The sequence below is a fragment of the Drosophila novamexicana genome, unplaced genomic scaffold (genome assembly GCF_003285875.2).
Source record: "Drosophila novamexicana strain 15010-1031.04,08,12 unplaced genomic scaffold, DnovRS2.1 tig00004554-arrow-pilon, whole genome shotgun sequence".
Classification (NCBI taxonomy): domain Eukaryota; kingdom Metazoa; phylum Arthropoda; class Insecta; order Diptera; family Drosophilidae; genus Drosophila; species Drosophila novamexicana.
The window spans coordinates 3760460-3778087 of NW_020825051.1; the positions used below are offsets into that span (position 1 = coordinate 3760460).

The 17628-nt window shown below is 44.9% G+C and overlaps 1 protein-coding gene across 1 annotated transcript; it reads right to left on the bottom strand.

Moving 5' to 3' along the window:
* Positions 1-1216: 1216 nt before the first annotated feature.
* LOC115769538 (early endosome antigen 1) lies at positions 1217-17482 on the bottom strand. Its single transcript, XM_030714378.1, has 10 exons — positions 16495-17482; positions 5615-6485; positions 4447-5552; positions 4045-4393; positions 3944-3984; positions 3624-3880; positions 2517-2717; positions 2283-2454; positions 1533-1760; positions 1217-1465 (listed from the first exon to the last, which is right to left on the bottom strand). The coding sequence occupies exons 2-10, from the start codon at positions 6474-6476 to the stop codon at positions 1220-1222; spliced, it is 3462 nt and encodes a 1153-aa protein (XP_030570238.1). The 5' UTR covers positions 6477-6485; positions 16495-17482; the 3' UTR covers positions 1217-1219.
* Between the last annotated feature and the right edge of the window lie 146 nt (positions 17483-17628).

Here is a 17628-nt window from a genome sequence, read left to right on the forward strand (position 1 = left end):
ATCCCTATCCCTATGCCTATGCCGATCCCTCACCCAACCTGAACCTACATTGTGAGATTATTTGTAATTGTAAAGACCACAAACACACACATAAAAGACAAACGCGGCGGCCGCAACTTATAGCTGTCTATATATATACAAACATACATACATATATATACACATATATACCATATACGAGTACATGTTATATATATATGCCCATACTTATAGACTTATATCTAGCATATAGTACCATACCAATTCAAGGGATTTTACAAAAATTGTGCGAAATTGTTTTTTCAAAATTAGTTAACTTTTTTTTACATTTAGTTTATGCTTATTTATTGTACGTGTATTATACAAACAACTTTCTATCGAAACAAAATCAAAAACAAATCGTCTTTTAATCAGTTAGCCACGCCCCAAATGCTGCCTTCTAACAATTTTAATAATACATTTCAAATGCATGGCACAAAATGCAGGCTGTTGCCTTTTGCCTAAGTGTATGCAACACAAATCTGACGGAGCGCTCGAAAGTAGGCAGCGGGAGTTCGGACAGAAATTAAATTAAACTCTTTTGATACCCTTGTAGAGTAGCGTATGGTACTTTTGCCACAGAATGTGTAATGCCTTAAGCGAGAATATATATCTCGATCAGTTACAAGCGCCTGAATCGGATACTATATCATATAAATGACATGATTGATCAGAAATTTAAGTTCTTGTATAAGCAACTTTTAAGTTATTCAAGATATCTTGCCCAAACTTGGCATTGTCGAAGCTGCTTTAACTGTATGAGCAAAATCTCAGAAAGATCGAATATCAAAAAAGGAAGAATTGGCTAAAACATATCCGTCAAGTTATCTCAGTTAGCCCAGCAACTACGAGTTTTACAATGCTTCCCACAAGCTTTCCCATCTGACTTCTCTAGGCTGACCTCGCTTAAATATAAAGCCTATCTACAAAGGTATTTACTTTTCGACTTGCCAAAAATATCTATTCTTCCCAATTAGCTTTTGCATAATTCTAGCACAAAACATTAAGATATTTTTGAAAAAAATTGAGATTTGAAATAGTTCTAATTAGATTATCCTATTTGATTAATGGCTTTCCAATAGCAAAATAAACTGCGGCTTTAGTTGCCTCGAGCTGGACGCTAACGTTTCTAACTACGTGGAATTGAACAACTTTTAAGTACTAATAGGTAACTAGATAATTAACAACAATTTGACACAATTCAAGACCTGGACGTGGGCACATCCGCTTCATTCGCATTGTGATCCCGCTCCTCGTTCAGCTCCAACAGCTGCGTCCAGTTGGCATTGAGACGCACGATTTCCATGTCCCGACGCAGCTGCTGCAGTGGCGTATGATCTTCTAGGCACTGACAGTCGTCCAGGACGCGCGTCACATGCTCCAATTGGTTGGCATAGATGCGCAGACGTTCCACATAGTTGTTTTCCTGATGCGGCAGAGTGTTGACCTGGTCGGTGAATGAATGATGATGATTATATGTTGGATATCAATAAGAAGAGAAAGTCCCAAATCACCGTCAGCTGATTGCCGCAAACGCTGCGCAAATAGCTGCTGACACGCGCATCCTGCAGCTGTCCGTCCGTATGCCACATCTTCAATAGATTCAAAATGCCCAAGACGTCGCCCTGCTCGGGCGCCTGGTTGGGCGACAGCAGCTGCATGGGCGGAAACTCTGTGGTGGGCGACAGTTTCTTGTAGCTGCTGCAGAGTGTGCTCAGCGTGCAGATATCCTCATTAAGTCGCTGTCAGAAACAGCAGCAGGCAAAAGCAGCAAGTGAAGCAGGAATAGGTGAAGTACCAGCAACAGCATCAGGAGCAGGAGCAGTATTAGGGGCGTTATGGCAATTAGTAAAACGGATTTCAATTGAAACGAAAGAGTGCGTTTTTGAACTTGATTTGTGACTGTCCGTTGATGAATACGAATGAGGTGTACAAATGGTTGGCATGAGAAACAAAGTACAAGAAATTATACAGATAGATGACAAAATCTGATCAGATCGATGCAATGCATCGACTCAAATATAAATATAAATAAGGCCAAGAGTTCTGTTTATTCTAAATCAAATAATAGATGTGACTAAAAGTACGATTAAAATAAGATAAGATCGGCTGCATCGGCTGCGCGTGCTTAACATATGATTATATATCTGGCGACTAAACGATAAACGATATATAGAAATGTCTTCGAAGGGTGCGCAACACAACAAAAAAAAAGTAATGTCCAAGAATAATTCGTTTACTAGAGAACGTGGCTAAAACCTTACGTCGATTTCGTTGCGATGTCGCTGCATTTCGGCCTTGGCGCCGCTCAGATCGCTGCCCTTGATCATCAGCTCCTGGGTGGCGTCCATGAGCTCGTCCTGCAGCTTCAGATTGACATCCTCCAAGTCTTTTAGCTTCTCCAGCATATCCTCCTTATGCTGTTGCAGTTTGTTTCTGTAAGAGCATTAAATTCCAGCGTGAATCGAACTTCTCGGATCCCATTGTAATCCACTCACTTGTCCAGGATCAGCTGCTGTATGCAATTGTCGTTGTCCAGCTGCACAAGTCGCAGCACCTTCAGCAGCTTGGTTACCAGCGTGTCCACCTCAATGACCTGATCGACCACCGCCTGCGCCGTGCTGTACTCCATCAACGAGGGTAACTCGGCCAACGAGTCATGACAGCTGAGCTCCTCCGTGTTGCACTGATCGCGATTGCTGCTTGGACCATACGGAAAAAATCGTTAATCATTCCAAAACTATTGACGTATTTCCAAATTATCCAAACTATCCAAATTCCCTTTAAAAGAATCGTAATATCTCAACTGCAACATATATCCGGCTCTATTATTTCACTTTCCAAACATGGGGGATGAACCCTAGTGTTTGATGGTTTAAGGAATATAATCCAGAACGTTTATTACTCCTTATTGCTTCCAAAATGATTCCTATTCCCTATCCTTTTCTCTTTCCTCGATATGGTGTCACTCTCGAGTATTGATGTGTGTTGATGATGTTGTGTTTTACATATGGGAATTAGGGTTATGGGGTCATCTATTACAAGACGACGTGAATGGTCTATGGAGTTTGACGATCCGTTCACAAGAAAGATCCTTTTAAAATCTCTGATACGATCTATCCTTGAGCATGCCTCGTGTGTATGGTCGCCATAATAATCCAAAAACGAAAACAGAATTGAATCTGTACAAAAATTCTTGTTTTTTGTTCTACGAGGATTAAGCTGGGATCCTTGTGTGCGGTTACCGTCATACTCCAGTAGACATTTGATGATTTATCTTCCGTTTTTAATTAAACTGGGCTTACTGGCCAATTAAAACTTCACTTCCCTACTAGGTGAACACATATCGCTTAAATTTTGTTTAACTAACTATGCCCCGCATGAACCGTTTTAGGTCCTCTGTGATAATGACAACAAACATTACAGAGATTGCTGCGCAGAGTCTGTTCGAAACAATTTAGCAAGAGATAGTCTAAGCCCCTTTAGTCTTAGTTTGCATTTGACATTGGCCTCGCTATGTAAAGCGGGAGGTGGGATGCAGTACATTGAATCGGGACCAGTTTGCAGAAGTGAAAGGTTTTTGGATGGTAAATTGTGCAGCTTACCTGTTGGGCAGCACGCTGAGCTTGTGTACGTGTAGTTCCATCTGCTGTCGGTTGGTGATGGCCTGTGACAGCTGTTGCAGTGAATCATCGCCTTGAGCTGCAGCTGCAGCTGGCTGTTGCTGGCTGCACTGGCTGACCAGCTCCGTGGGCAGCTCGATTTGAGAGATCATGCCCGTGCAGGAGGAAACCATGTTGTGTGAGTGCGAATCCGGCTGCACCACATCCTCGAGCACATTATCCATCATGAGAAGGCAAGGCTGCAAGCAACAATAAATATGTGTGAGCACGTAAATTTACAGATCGATTGCAGCTTCACTTACCTCCGTTTCAGAGTCTAGCATCTCCGTGGAATCGGAATCGTCTGCGAAGCAGAATATAAGATTGTTATTATATAGATTACATATGGTTATCAGCGGCTCACCTCCATTGCCATTATGATTGGCCGGTTCGTTGCTGTTGAGCATTGTCGTGGCATGTGCTGCGCCTGCGACTGCTCCCGAGCCTGCCGCTTGGCCATGCCGTTTGCCCGCCTGCCGCAGCGAGAGGCGCTTGCCCGAATGGGTGGTGGCCTGGCGTATGGCACCAATGACGGCGGCTATAAAGGACTGATTGCGTTGCGGCGACAGCGAACCGTCGCTGGCCAGGACCAAGGTGTGCAGGGCATCGCCTGGCAACGCTGGACTGAGAGGCAAATCCAAACCGTTGGGTTTGTGGCCATTCTGGGCGTGCTCCGTTTCCGCGGCTAGCGACTCCGCCTGGAAACGTGTGTCCTGCGAGAGCAACTTTAGTTGAAGTCTTGGTCAAAATGGTAATCACAACTCACCTCCAAATCCTGCTCGGAAATGCTATAGGAGCACACCAGCTGCTCGACCAGACTGTCCAGCCGTGCATGCAGACCTGACAAGGCCGTCGAGGCGCCCGCCACAGCCGCATTCTGCTGATGTATCAGCTCCCGGGACTTGTTTTCTAGCGCCGCGTACTTGGTTTGCAGCAGGCGGTTCTCCTGGCGACGCTGTTCGTTGAGGCGCACCAGATGCCGACACTCGTCGCGCAACACCTTCGCCTCCTCTTCGCGATTGGCCAGCTGCGCCTTGGCCGCCAGATACTCCGTCTCCAGCTCACGCAGCGCATCGCACTGGGCGGCCTTTTCGTGTTGGAGAAAATCCTGCAGCTCGCTGGACTCCTGCTCAATGGCGGCCTTCTCCTGCAGCAGCAGCTGCTGCGTGGCCAGCGAGCGGCGCATCTCCTGCTGCAGTGCGCGGCACAGCTCGCGCAGCTGTCCAATCTCCTGCTGGCGCTCGATCAGCTCGTGGCCGCTCATCTGGATCTGTGACTCCAACATGAGCAGACTGTCATGGCCGCTGCCATCGCCACTGTCCTCGGAGGTGGGCGTGCCCGCACTGGCGCTGACGACGCGCGCCAGCTCCAGCATGCCCATGACACGCTCGGTGTTCAGATGTAGCTCTTGCTGCATGGCCAGCTTCTCCTCGCGCTCGCGCTGCAGCTTGCCGCTGAGCTGACGCACCTCCTGGCGCAGCTGTTCTAGCTCATGATCGCGCTGATCCGGCTCCGCCTGTGTGCTCTGATCCAGCTGCTCCACGGCATCCAGGGCACGCGTCTGCAGCAGGCCACCGCCCAGCACCTGCTCCAGATCCTCGCTGGTCAGCGCCGTTTGCACCGCCGTCTCGTGGTAGATGCGTGTCCTGGGCGTAGCCATCTGATGTTGCTGCTGTGGACGACGCAGCGAATTGACCTTGGCGGTGACCGTAGGCGGCGCCAGGCTGCGCCGACTGGTGGGCATCAGCATCACCGATGACGTCATCCTGGCATCCACAATGGCTGCACGGCTGATGGAATTGCTGCGCGACAGTCGACCCGCGCTCAGATCCTCCACGGACTGTTGCTTGCGACGGCGAGGCAACGTGCCACCTGCAGAAGCATAGGATCATACTTTTAGTTCGAGCTAGATTAAGGAGCAACATGGAGCTTACCTGGTGCCGGGCTGCCTCGCATGCGGTTGGCCAGCACATCCGGTGTCACGGACATGCCGCGACGTTGTCCGGCGGCGCCACGATTCGCCGGCCAGCGTGCGTCGTCCGAGGAGGGCGTGCCCGGCGTACGGGCGCGACTCACTGAGGGCGTGCGTTGCACCTGCGCCAACCGCTGCACGGATTGGGCGCGGTTCAGCGCGCTGGGCAGGGTGTCTGGCTTCTGCGGGCGTGGTGTGCGCACGGGCGTGGCCGTGTTAGTCGGCACACGGAACGAGCCGGAGTTAATCGTGCGTGGCTTTTCTCTAGCCGCCGGCGTTGCGGGCGCTCCGTTTCTGGGCAGGCTGGCGGCGCGCTTCAAATTGGCCACACGTCCGCGCAGCTGATCCTGCGTTTTGCCCGTTGCCTGCTGCGATGGCGATTGCTGCTGCTCCGCATCCGGCTCAAACATGGCCACCTTTTTCTTGACGCTGCCATTGAAGCGCTGTCTCGGCGGCGTCCTCTGCGAGCACTCGCTGCTCTGCTCGCTGGGCGACACGTTGTTCATCAGCTGCAGCTCACAGCTGTCGTAGATCTCCTCCAGGCCATTGCTGCTGGTGTAGCCGCCACTGGTGCTACTCAGGCCACGCTGCAAGGTGACCCGGGACAGGCAACAGCTGCTGCTGGGCACATCCAGGCCGCTGTCGCTGCCATTGCTGCAGTTGCTCTGTGTGGTCATGGTGCTGCTTGCCACCACAGTCATAGATTCGCCCTCGCCCAGATCCAGGCTGGCCAGGCACAACGCCATCTGCTGCTCGACATCGCTTGCCAGTTGCTGCTGTAGCTGTAGCTGTGGATCCTCCATTTCGAACAGCGTGCCGGACATGGCAGCTCACTAGCGGGAGAGAGAGAGAGAGGGCGAGAGAGAGGAAGAGCGCATTTAGTGCGAGTGATTCACGTCGAGGCGACCCAAATTTTGTATGTTGCATGCGCGTATTTTTGGGATGCTGGCATTTCAGTTGCATATTCCCCCTTGGCCAGCCCCCGCTCCACCTGCTCGTTGCCCCACAACAAGTTGCGCACGCCAACGACCTTTTGGCAAATGAGGAATGCCACATGCCACATGCCTCGCACCGGCCCGGCCCGGCAATCAGAACTCGTTGCTGCCCCTCGGGCAGCCTTTTGCGGTCAAGTTGGACGCACACGCAACATGCAACATGCATTTGTGTCCACTTCTTGCAGCTGCTCTAACGGCTCTGGACAGCTGCTGACGACTGCGCCAGGCTCTTGTGATTGACTTAAACTAGTTCACACCTGACACCACAACTGGGACACTGCATAAGTTATGAGCTAGCCCTCATCAAACCAAATCGGGCCCGACTCTGACCCAAACTACACAGATACGCGCAGCACTTGTCGCTGGCCTCAAATTCATGCCACATTTTGGGGCACCTTTTTGATTTTACGATTCGCATTCGCATTCACATTCACACTCGCATTCGCATTGTTGTCGCAGCGATTCGTTTCTCAGCCCATCATCATGCATCATCATCTGTTGTAGAATATTTATAAATCTGATATGAGGCATTTTCCACTTGGCCACATTCCTTATGAGGCCACGGCTTGAACTAGCTGCAGTTGACTCTACTCCAAAGTTTGGCCAGCTTTTAGCTGGGTGAAAAGAAATGCATACGAAATAACCATATAAATAGCTAACAATATTAATATTAACTAGATTTTTACATGATTTTCTCTTTTTCTCCTTATTTCAAAATGTGTAAAGGGGGGAATCTTTGCGGAGTTTCTAAAAATTTTGATATTTAATTAATTTTAAATTTATCTGAAAAGCTAAGCTAAATTGAAATAGAGTTTCAAGTACTAAATTGCTTTCGTTTTGATAGAATTATGGGAAAAATAAATATATTTCTACAGAGAAGCCGTAAAGGGCATTTAGACGTCGTCTTACTTTAACTACCTCGAGCTACATGTTATTGTTTTGCCAGTTTAATAAGCGCATCATTAGTGTCTTGTTTGTTATGCGATCTGTTAGAGATTTTGGCCAAATTTGAAGATTTCATCATCATTCATCAGCAAAAGCGAACGCATAATGAAGTTGCTCCAATTTTAAATTAATTGGAATTTCATTTGTAGCTAATTGCAAACGAACAAACATTTTTTCGGGCGTGGTTGCAAAAAATGAATGCGAGGAGAGACTAAGTTGCCAAGCCAGTTTTTCATAGACGGATCCTGTTGAACGACCTTGGCTAGAACATGTTAAAGGCTGGTTCATGCTCGAAGGAGGCCTTAAAGCTCGTTTGTGCCATGTGGCTGACAAAGTGGTGCTGGGCAGCCAGGCAGCCAGGCAGCTGGAGTGGTTAGCGGTCTAATGAAGGGCACTTCAAGCTCGCTGAGCGGAGGCGACAACCCAGGCAGAAGGGGCACAGACTTTGAGTGTCGCACAAGGCGGCGACTTTGTGCCCCCAGCAAGAGGCATTGCGGAGGAAGCGAAGCAAGAAAAGCCAAGCCATTTCCATACCCATAAAGCAGACAAACACACACGCACACACACACAACCAAGGCTGCAGCGCAATTGTTTAAGCATGAAAAAGTATCTTGTAGATACAAAGCTGGGCACAGACAGAGCGGCAACATTTTGCCATCGAACCCTTCAGTTGTCTGCGCTGCCACGACTGAAGCTGATGAAGTTGTCGCTGCGAATCGATCCCCATGGCCCTGACAATGAAAGATTGAGATGTGTGAGTCGTTTTTTTTTTCTTGTTGCCGTCCGCCGTCTGAAACTCGTTTCGAGTCTCGGTTCTATGCCAAGGCAGCAGATTGTTTTGCATAAACCGGAACTCCGGCTGCATTTGCTGGCCGGGTTCAAGGCGAAAGTGCCACCCACAGAGGCAGGTTGCCGCTCCAGAGATAGAGGTGGGCCACATTGGCGTTGTCGTCGTCGTCGTTTTGGCTCATTAACTCCAATCAATGAGTGCTACGACTGGGGTCAACTCGCGGCTCCTACGCCGCAATGCGCCTAATTCGATTAAGGCGCTTTGCAGCGCAAAAATAAAGCCAGCGACATTGCCAACTTAATTAAAGCAGCAAACGGCAGCAAGCAAGTCAGATGCAGTCGACTGCGCAATACTCTGTTCGAAGCGCAATATCAGGCAAATGGCAGTTCGAAAACTAGGAAATAAGGTTCGTTGAACTTTTAAGAGGCGGGAATCACCATGGCAGTAATACATTTGACTAGCTTTTCCAGGGATCAACTCTAAGACTGTGGCATAAACAGAAAATCATGAGCTTACCGCCTCCTTAAAGGCGTAGCCATACCTTTTATCACATTTTTTTAAACATGCGTATCTATTGAACCAATATACTCTTTACACTTTCAAAACAGAGTATAACAACAACAACAAATGCGCTTAACATGGTTAAAAAGGCGCGTAGATGCGAGTGCGAATAAGAGTTGCAAATGCTGCGCTGCGTGTGTTTTGCTCATTAATTCACATGTCGAGCAACCTCAAGGGGGGATGATTACAGGGGGGGCGGGGAAGGCTTGAATTGCAATGACACTGCGACAGTTGACAGTCAGACGCATTGCGGCAATGCGAATCGGCTTCCCAGTTCGACCAGTTCAGCGCCCAGTTAATGCAATGCAGCATAATTCATGATTCGCGTAGATTGATGTGAAAACTTATTTTGAAATGAAAGCTTACTTTAAGCTGCAGACAACTTTGATATGTATTAATAGAAATAATTATTTAAAAAGAAAACTTTTAATATGTATTAATAATAGTGATAGATTAATATTATTAATATTTATTAATAATAGTGACAAATTTCCAAAAATATAAACCAAAATTTTCCATCATAAATAAACTTTACATTTTACTCAAAATTGCCTTCGCTCAAGTATATTAAAAAGCATTTTTTTTTTACAAAAATGAAAATTAAATTCACTGTGAGCATAAAAACCAACAGGAATGATGTGTATATCAATCTGCAGTTATATTGGCATCGAGTTTATATCTCGCAACGCATTGTAAAGCATTGAAGTCATGAAAAAGTATGTGTATTGACAGTATCAACATCAGGAACGATACCTATCTGGATTAAAGTTGTCGTAGAATCGTAAAAACAAGAAAACAGTTGCCAGCTTTAGATGCCAAATTGATCATTGAGACCAAGCCAAGCCTCGTGCAAATCTGATTCGATTTGACCGAGTTATGGTGCTGGGAAATTTTTACCTATGCCTATATACAGATATAGCTGGTAATGGAATATTTGCTCAATAATTGATTTATTATCTAAAAGTGGATTGTGTGCCATCCCGTGATAAGCCGTTCTCTTCCTTTTTTGAAAGTCTGTTGTAATTTGGTAGACGTGTTTAAACTTAATCGCATGGTGTAACTAAAACAGAATTTGAATTAGGGAGCGTAACTCGTTTTGTAATCATTGGCAGTGCAAGGCAACAGGAAAACAGTTGGTAACGCTTTTCCACAAACAGTATTTTAATGGCAGATACTCAATGGCCAAAGAGCTGAATCATGTTTTTAGTACTAAAGGCCCTATTATGCTTAAAAAGCTTTCGATTCACAGTTAGAGCAATGTATATTGTTAACTGGTTGGGAAACTAACTAATATATAAATATGATTTATATATGTACTTATACTTAGACATTTAAATCTTAGAGAATAGTTTTAGCTTTTAATATCAGGACTACTAGTCTGAATATCGTTCTTATATGGTCTTAACTTATTAACTGTACTCGAAACCTATATAAAAATGAAAGCTATAATAGTCCATACTTTCCTCGCTTTTAAATGTGTCCAATAAGAATCCTATCAGACATATGCCGCACAGAGCAAATATATATATTTATCAGCCATAAAAACTAAATAGCCAAAGGCACATTTTACGATATCTCACGATATTGTCGAGCCTCAACTCAAATACTGCTACTAAAGCATTTTGTGCATATTAAAAGAGAGAGAGATATATATTTATGCACTCGCAATTTCATGGGTTCTCAGATCCATTGTGTGGCACAACAAATTCTGTGCCATATGTTGGGGCAACTTATGTATATGAAAGAGGGAAATACGTTCACTTGCATAAATTTCTCTCGACTCAGTCTTGTTGTTGTTGCGGTAGTTGCATTGAAAACAATTTATTTCCATGCCTCGCATTTATGGCAATTTATTTTGTGCCGTCTAGCGAGGGGCCAGTCTATAGCGCCCCCTCTACCCCCTCTCTGCCCTGCCCAGCCCACAGACCATCAGACGCAAGCAATTTGTTTGGATTTCGTTCTCTTGTTCTTCTCGTTGTTTTTTTTTCGGGCTTGTTGAACGCAAATGTCGCGACTATTTTAATTGATACCGAAATACGAATCCGCGGGCGATTCTCACGCTGCGCGAAACAGGTGGACAGCTGTGCTATTGTGTGTGTACATGTGTGTGTGTGTATGTGTGTGGGCAGCTGCCACGCCCCCGGTTCGGGTTTATTAAACATGCCCGCTCGACTGCAGCACTTCCTGTGGACGTCGGACAAGGGACGACGAGCCACGAAACTCAAATGAAGTGAAACATTTGTGCCGAGAATTACAATCGGTGCCCAGACCCGCATTTGATGCGGCGCTGCCAACCCCTGCCCCTGCCACTGCCACTGCCCCTGCCCCTGCTCGTTGCACAGTTATAATGAGTTGCAGTTGCAAGTTGCGCGCCCAGTTTTGTGCCTTGCGTCTGTGCTGTAGCTGGGGACAGCTATTGAAAACTGCGCAAAGAGTTTCGGTTCGGTTCGGTTTGGGACCAGGCCGAGGCAAACGAGGCGCACTCTTCCGGGTTCTGTTGCCCCCCACTCGCTCTCTCTCTCTCTCTCTCTCTCTCTCTTTAGCTCCCCCTCCCTCTCTCTATCTCTTTTGGAGTTCTCATTTCGTTGCACCTGCAGGCCAGCCATGATTTCTAATTTTTCTTTATTATTTTTTTATTTTTTGACTATAGACGCGCCTCCTCCGCCCCTTTCTGGTTGTTTTGGTTATGCTGTGCGCAGCGCCTGGAGCTGGGGAGGGGGCAGGGCGAAGTGGGCGAAGCGGGACGCAACGCGGCCGCGTGTTTAATGAATCAAAGAGAACGCAGACGACGCAAACGGGACAGAGGCGTGTGGCAAGGGGGCGGGCGGGCAAGCGTCTGGCATGGCCAGCTGGGCTGTCACGAACGCGGGTTTGGCTCTGGGTATTGGGCAATACAACAACAACAACAACAGCAACAACAACTGAACTAAACAACAACAAAGCAAGCAGGAAGAAGCGACCAACTGAATCGCTGCGCTTTTTGAAGTTAAAGTTGTTGTTGCTGCTGTTGTTGCTGTTGTTGTTGTTGTTGTTGCTGTTGTTGTTGTTGTTATTGCCCAGTGCCATAAACTATAAACAATTTTTCGGCGGCTTCTCAGTCAACGGCAACGGCACGCAAAAGTTTCGTTTTGCATCTGTTGAAAGTCGAAGATTGAGCAACCGAACCACGCGAAACACGAGGCAAAAATGGCAAAAAAAGAGCCGCGTTGAAGTCGTGTCCCGAGTCATAGAATCATGAACTGTGCCACAGATTACACCATGCAACATGCAACACACCCAGAAAGCAAATCAACTAAGTCAAAGCTTGCCTAAAGCTTTTTCTATATACAATTAATATATTTATTATATATAATATAGATAACGCTTTGTTTATTCGAAAAAAAAAAAAATAGTTTTACTAAGTGCAAGCGCACATGTTTTTCCAGTTTATGAAATATATAACGCGACATGTAAATAATATACACAAACAAAATTGTAAACGCTTTGTAAATTCTAAACTAATTAAGTTTTTAACATATTGTTGTAAACCAAATATAAACAAATGCCACCTAGGGCAATGGAGACTTTACAAACTGTTTAATAAATATGCCCAATTAAAAGAAACATCTTATATGAAATTTGATTCAGCTTAAGAAAAAGAAAAGGAATACATTTCATTAGAAAGGAGGTCCTAAGTCGAAAACCCTTCCGCTGGTTGGAAATTCTTTCAATATGAGGGCTCTGAACATTGAACCATAGAATGTCCTATATTGTCTTTTTCCTATATATATTTTTTTGTGATTCTGTACAATTTGAAAGAGTTTTTAAATATTTGATCAGAAGCGAAGTCCAAAGGAGTTAGGGCTGAGGTTTTCTAACTATCAAAATTGTTTCATATGAAGCAACTTAACATTGAGGAATCTAAATATTAAGTATATAATATCTAATCTTATATAAAGTAGAATATAATCCTATATCCATAGAACCCCCTATTTTGTCTCTTTATGCCTAGCTATCAGGTCAAATGTTTTGATATTCTGTACAATTTTATTTGGTACAATTTCTGGTACCCCAAAAACTGGTTGCACAGTGTACTGTTTGTTTAGCTGTTGTTGTTTTTAGACCAAAATAGGCAGAGAGAAATGAAAAGAAGTCCGCAAAAATATAAAGTTCTGCTTGCCTCAGTTTTCTTAAGCTGCTGAGGCCGGATCGTTCATTGGCCTGGCCCACGGATCATATTGGCACGATGACTAGTGCTTCCCTCCATCTTTCTAACTCGCTGCGAGTCTATCTATCTGTCCATCTGACTGTCTGTCTGTCTGACTGGCTGTCTGTCTATTTGGTTTCATTAACAGCTCATTGCTGGCGCAATTACGGCAACAGCCGAAATTGTTTGTCATATGGCAGAGAAAGTCTTTGGTCCGCTTCATTTTTCATTTAATGCGAGCCAAGAAATATAAAACTCTTTATGACACAAACTGCGATATATAACGATGCTTGCACTCGGTTACTTTTCATACCCATGCTCACATATAACTAACTATATAATCACAGCAACTACAACAACAACAACGACTATGGGAAGCCCACTTCACGCTTGGAGGGGTTCCTCGTTTATTTTTCAGCGGCATGCGCCACATGACACTCCACCAAAGGGGTACAAGGGGTGGGTGGGGTTGGGTGTGGGGCGTGTGTAATAGCCACGTCTACAGCTGACCATTGACCAGACTTGGAAGTCTTCATAAAACAGCAGTAAAGCGAAAATAGAAAAGCATTTTTAGAGGCCACCAGCACAGTTAAAACTTGCCCCCTGCCCGCCTGCCCCCTGGAGTGAGGACGCCGACTTGTCTCGCCCGAGAGCCTCCTGCCAGCGACCATCTTGAAATGCAATGCCACAAATCCTTTTGTGCGATGTAAACTGAGCCTCAACAAAAGATCAGCTAAATGATATAATATATCAATCTTGTGTTTAGTTCTCAGGGTCTGGGTCTGCCCTCTGCATCTGCATCTGCTCCAGTTAAGCGGGTTGTTAGGTTTCGCTGTTGACCTTGAAATTGGCAATCGACGCAATCCAAAGCCAAAGCCAAAAATACAGCGTTAATTTATGTAAATATCATAAATATTCGGCATAAACAAAACAAAAAGTTGACAAGTTTTTTGCGCTTTTGTTAACGGGCTTGATTTGATTGCAAGCCTGTTCGTGAGGGGGAAGGACGGGGAGCAGGGTAAGGGTGCGAAAAAAAATCGCACACTCTAGAAAAACAAGTTTTATCAAAATCAATTTACTTGACAAGAGTTGCCTGAGGGGGGGGGGGGGGGGGGGGGGGGGATGAATGCGGGAACACAATTCAACTAAGCATGTGTACATACACAAGAATCGAGGGTAATCGTTCATGCATATATATACCATATACATATATATGCGCGTATTTATAAGACCTGTTATCGGCTCCGATAAGGCGACAGGCCGCACATTAGAATGCAACCAGATATTCGCCAAATATAAAAACAAGTCAAATTTTCGCGGCGCTCTGATAAGATTTAATTATTTAGAAAATGAAAATGTGTCAGAGCAAAAGTACAGTGAAGACTATTCGCACTACCAAAAGTTTCTGTTCGTTTTTGGGAAAATTGATACTTTCCACAGTTTTACTGCTCGTCAATAAAAGTTGGCAAATAGATTACTGACAACAGCTTTGGTAGATCGAGCTAAAAGTATTTCGCCATAAATCAGTCAAATCGACTAATCCCACGCAGGTGAGATCATACATGATAATGATGATCATGTATATCAATTTTTGATCTCTTTTAAACTGTTTCCCACTCCTTAAGCTGCTTCACGATATGATCGATATGATGGAAAATATTCTACAGGTTATAGATGTTAACATTGTGCTCATAGAAACCTTCTCAGAATGCATTTTTTTTTGTTATTTATCATATATTTGTGAATTCGAAAAATGTTCTTTGACATTTGACGATCATTCGTATGTACAAATGTTTTCTGGATATGCTCGAAAAGAATTCAATACCTTTTTCTCGATTAATAATTCAATTTCTACATGAAAGTATGTAAGCTACATTTAAGTAAGTTTTTCTTTATGAATGAGTATTCAATTTTTACTTCAAGATTTTTAGAATGCAGGAAATGTATGCATTTTTTCGGCATGGCAAAGATTTACCAGCCTTGTAGACATTGCCTTACACTTTTTTGAGATATGTGAGAAAAGGAAAACTTGTTAATGCTGAGCTACTCTCGAATTGTTCCTACATGTTGATAAGATTGCATATATGGGTAGCATAGTAAACCTAATACAAGCCGCGTTTCGTCAAGATATCTGAAACAAACTTTTTCAAACTAGAACTTAATCTACAACCGAACGTTCCTTTGATAGCTATATGATATAGTGCTCCGATCCGTCCGGTTCCGACATATGTACTGCTTGCATCAGAAAGGCGGACCTATGCAAAGCTTCAAGACGATAGCTTGAAAACTGAGAGACTAGTTCGCAGAGAAACTGACGGACGGACGGACAGATGGGCATGGCTAAATAAACTCGGCTGTTGATGCTTTTCTATAATATATGTGGGTCAGGGATGTGTCCTTCTATGCGTTACACATTGCATGAGCAAATTATAGTACCCTTTGCAAGGGTATAAATTAAATGTGTTTGTTCCACAATTCGAAGCTTGATCAACTGCTTGGTACACTTGAAATTTATGATTATTATTTGTGTGTACATCCCCAGTCGTAACTGTAAATGCGGTCACAAGCAACTCTCTAATCTTTAATTTCTTTTCATTTTCATTTTGAACACTTAATAAATTGTCTAACAGCCACTTGAGATTTTCTCTATCAATTCAAAACGACAAACGGATTAATGAAGCTTAATTAGTATTTTCCTGAAGTTTCTGCAACTCTCTCAGCCACACCCCGGCCGGCAGCTGAACCCCCCCCCCCCCCCCCTCCCGCCCCCAGCCCAACAGGCGCCGCAAGTTGTCGCGGATGCGTAATTAAAACGGTTAGAGCATCCGTTCCTCATCATTAGCCCGATCATTAGCTTATGAATATAGTATGAAAAAAAAAAAACAAATGTGTCCAATAATCGGAGCGAACGTTTGACTGACTGACTGACTGATTGATTGACGGTTTGACTGATTGATTGACTGAAATTGCACTCTTCCTGATTGCTGCCGTTTGCTTTTTGCTTGCGAATCGATTATCGCTGAAGTCATGCAACACACGAAATGAGTTTTGACGCCGCATAAATGAAGTGCCAGCTGGAGCTGGAGCTGGAACTGGAGCTGCACGGAGCGACCTTTCAACCAGCCAAGCCAAGCCAAGCCCAACGAAAGCCATTAGGAACAGTTTGTCAGCTGAAGCTGGCCGCAAAAGCAAACAATTGAACGCCCACACACTGGTTCCAGTGCCAGTTCCTGTTCCATGCCCAATCCCAGTTCCAGTTCCAGTTCCATGCCCAATCCCAGTCGCCATTTTTTAGCCTCCATCATCATATTCGATAACTACTTTCTACCCGTAACGCTAAAAACAACAAAAACATTGTTACTCACCCACAGAGAGCAGCAGGAAAAACTGTGCCAGCGACACTCAGTCAATGTTGTTGTTGTTGTTGCTGTCGTTGTTGTTGTTGTCGTGTTGGTGGTTCCTGCAGTTGTTGGCGCTGATGAAAATGTCAGCGGCTCCCCCAAGGCATAATTCGCTGTCTCTGTCGCACGCGCTTGTTGACTTTGTTTGTTTTTGGAGTTGAGCTGCAAATGGACGTCTGTTATGTTCTATTATTGCGCTCCCCTTCGCGGTCGGCGCGAATTGCGTTGTTTGTGGACGGGCTGATCTCGGGTTTTGCGAAAATCTATAAACGCTTAAATTTTGTGCAAATTTAATGCACAAATATAACACGCACTCACACACACACACATACGCACGTTCAAAAGGCCAGGTGAATGGGCATTGTTGCTGTAGTTGTAGTTGTAGTTGTTTTAGCCTGGCAGCTGCACAGGCAGCAGCTGGGCAGAACTTTTCAATGGCGCGCTGCTGCGTCAGGACCTTTGTCAGCCTGTGTCTTGCCTGAGTTTTATAATTATGTATGTATTTCAAAAGGTCCTCGCAACACACTAATACACTCACGTACACACACACAAACACACACTCAGACGCAGGGAGACGCGTTTAAACAGCGCGAAAAATCGATGGCTTTAGCAAAAATTTGTTGTCTTAGCCACAAGCGACTTGCAGGCAGGCAGCAGCAATACAATTTAAATTGGACGGCACATCGATTAATTTGAAAACGTTGCACTTTTATTTCGGGCCACATTCAAAGGCTTCAACGCGAAAACCCGTTCAGTCGAAATGCCGCGACGCACAGGACAATACCGAAACGCGCCCACACGGGCCAACAACACCGACGAAACTGTTTACAGTATTGCTGCTGGCTGTTGCAGCTAACATAATGTTAAGTGTCTCAATAACAGCATGTTAAACTACAGACGCCGGCTAGCCGGCGAACAGTGTGACCTTTGTATCGCTTGCACCAAATTGCCGCATATTTTGAATTTAACAAGAGTGTTGCCCATATGCGCTCGAATATTAATTATTTCGCGCCAGTTTGTAGTTTTTGAATATGAGTTTCAATTAGAAATGGAATTCTTTTCGAATTGAACGTTAATAAGTTGTTAACTAATAATGTA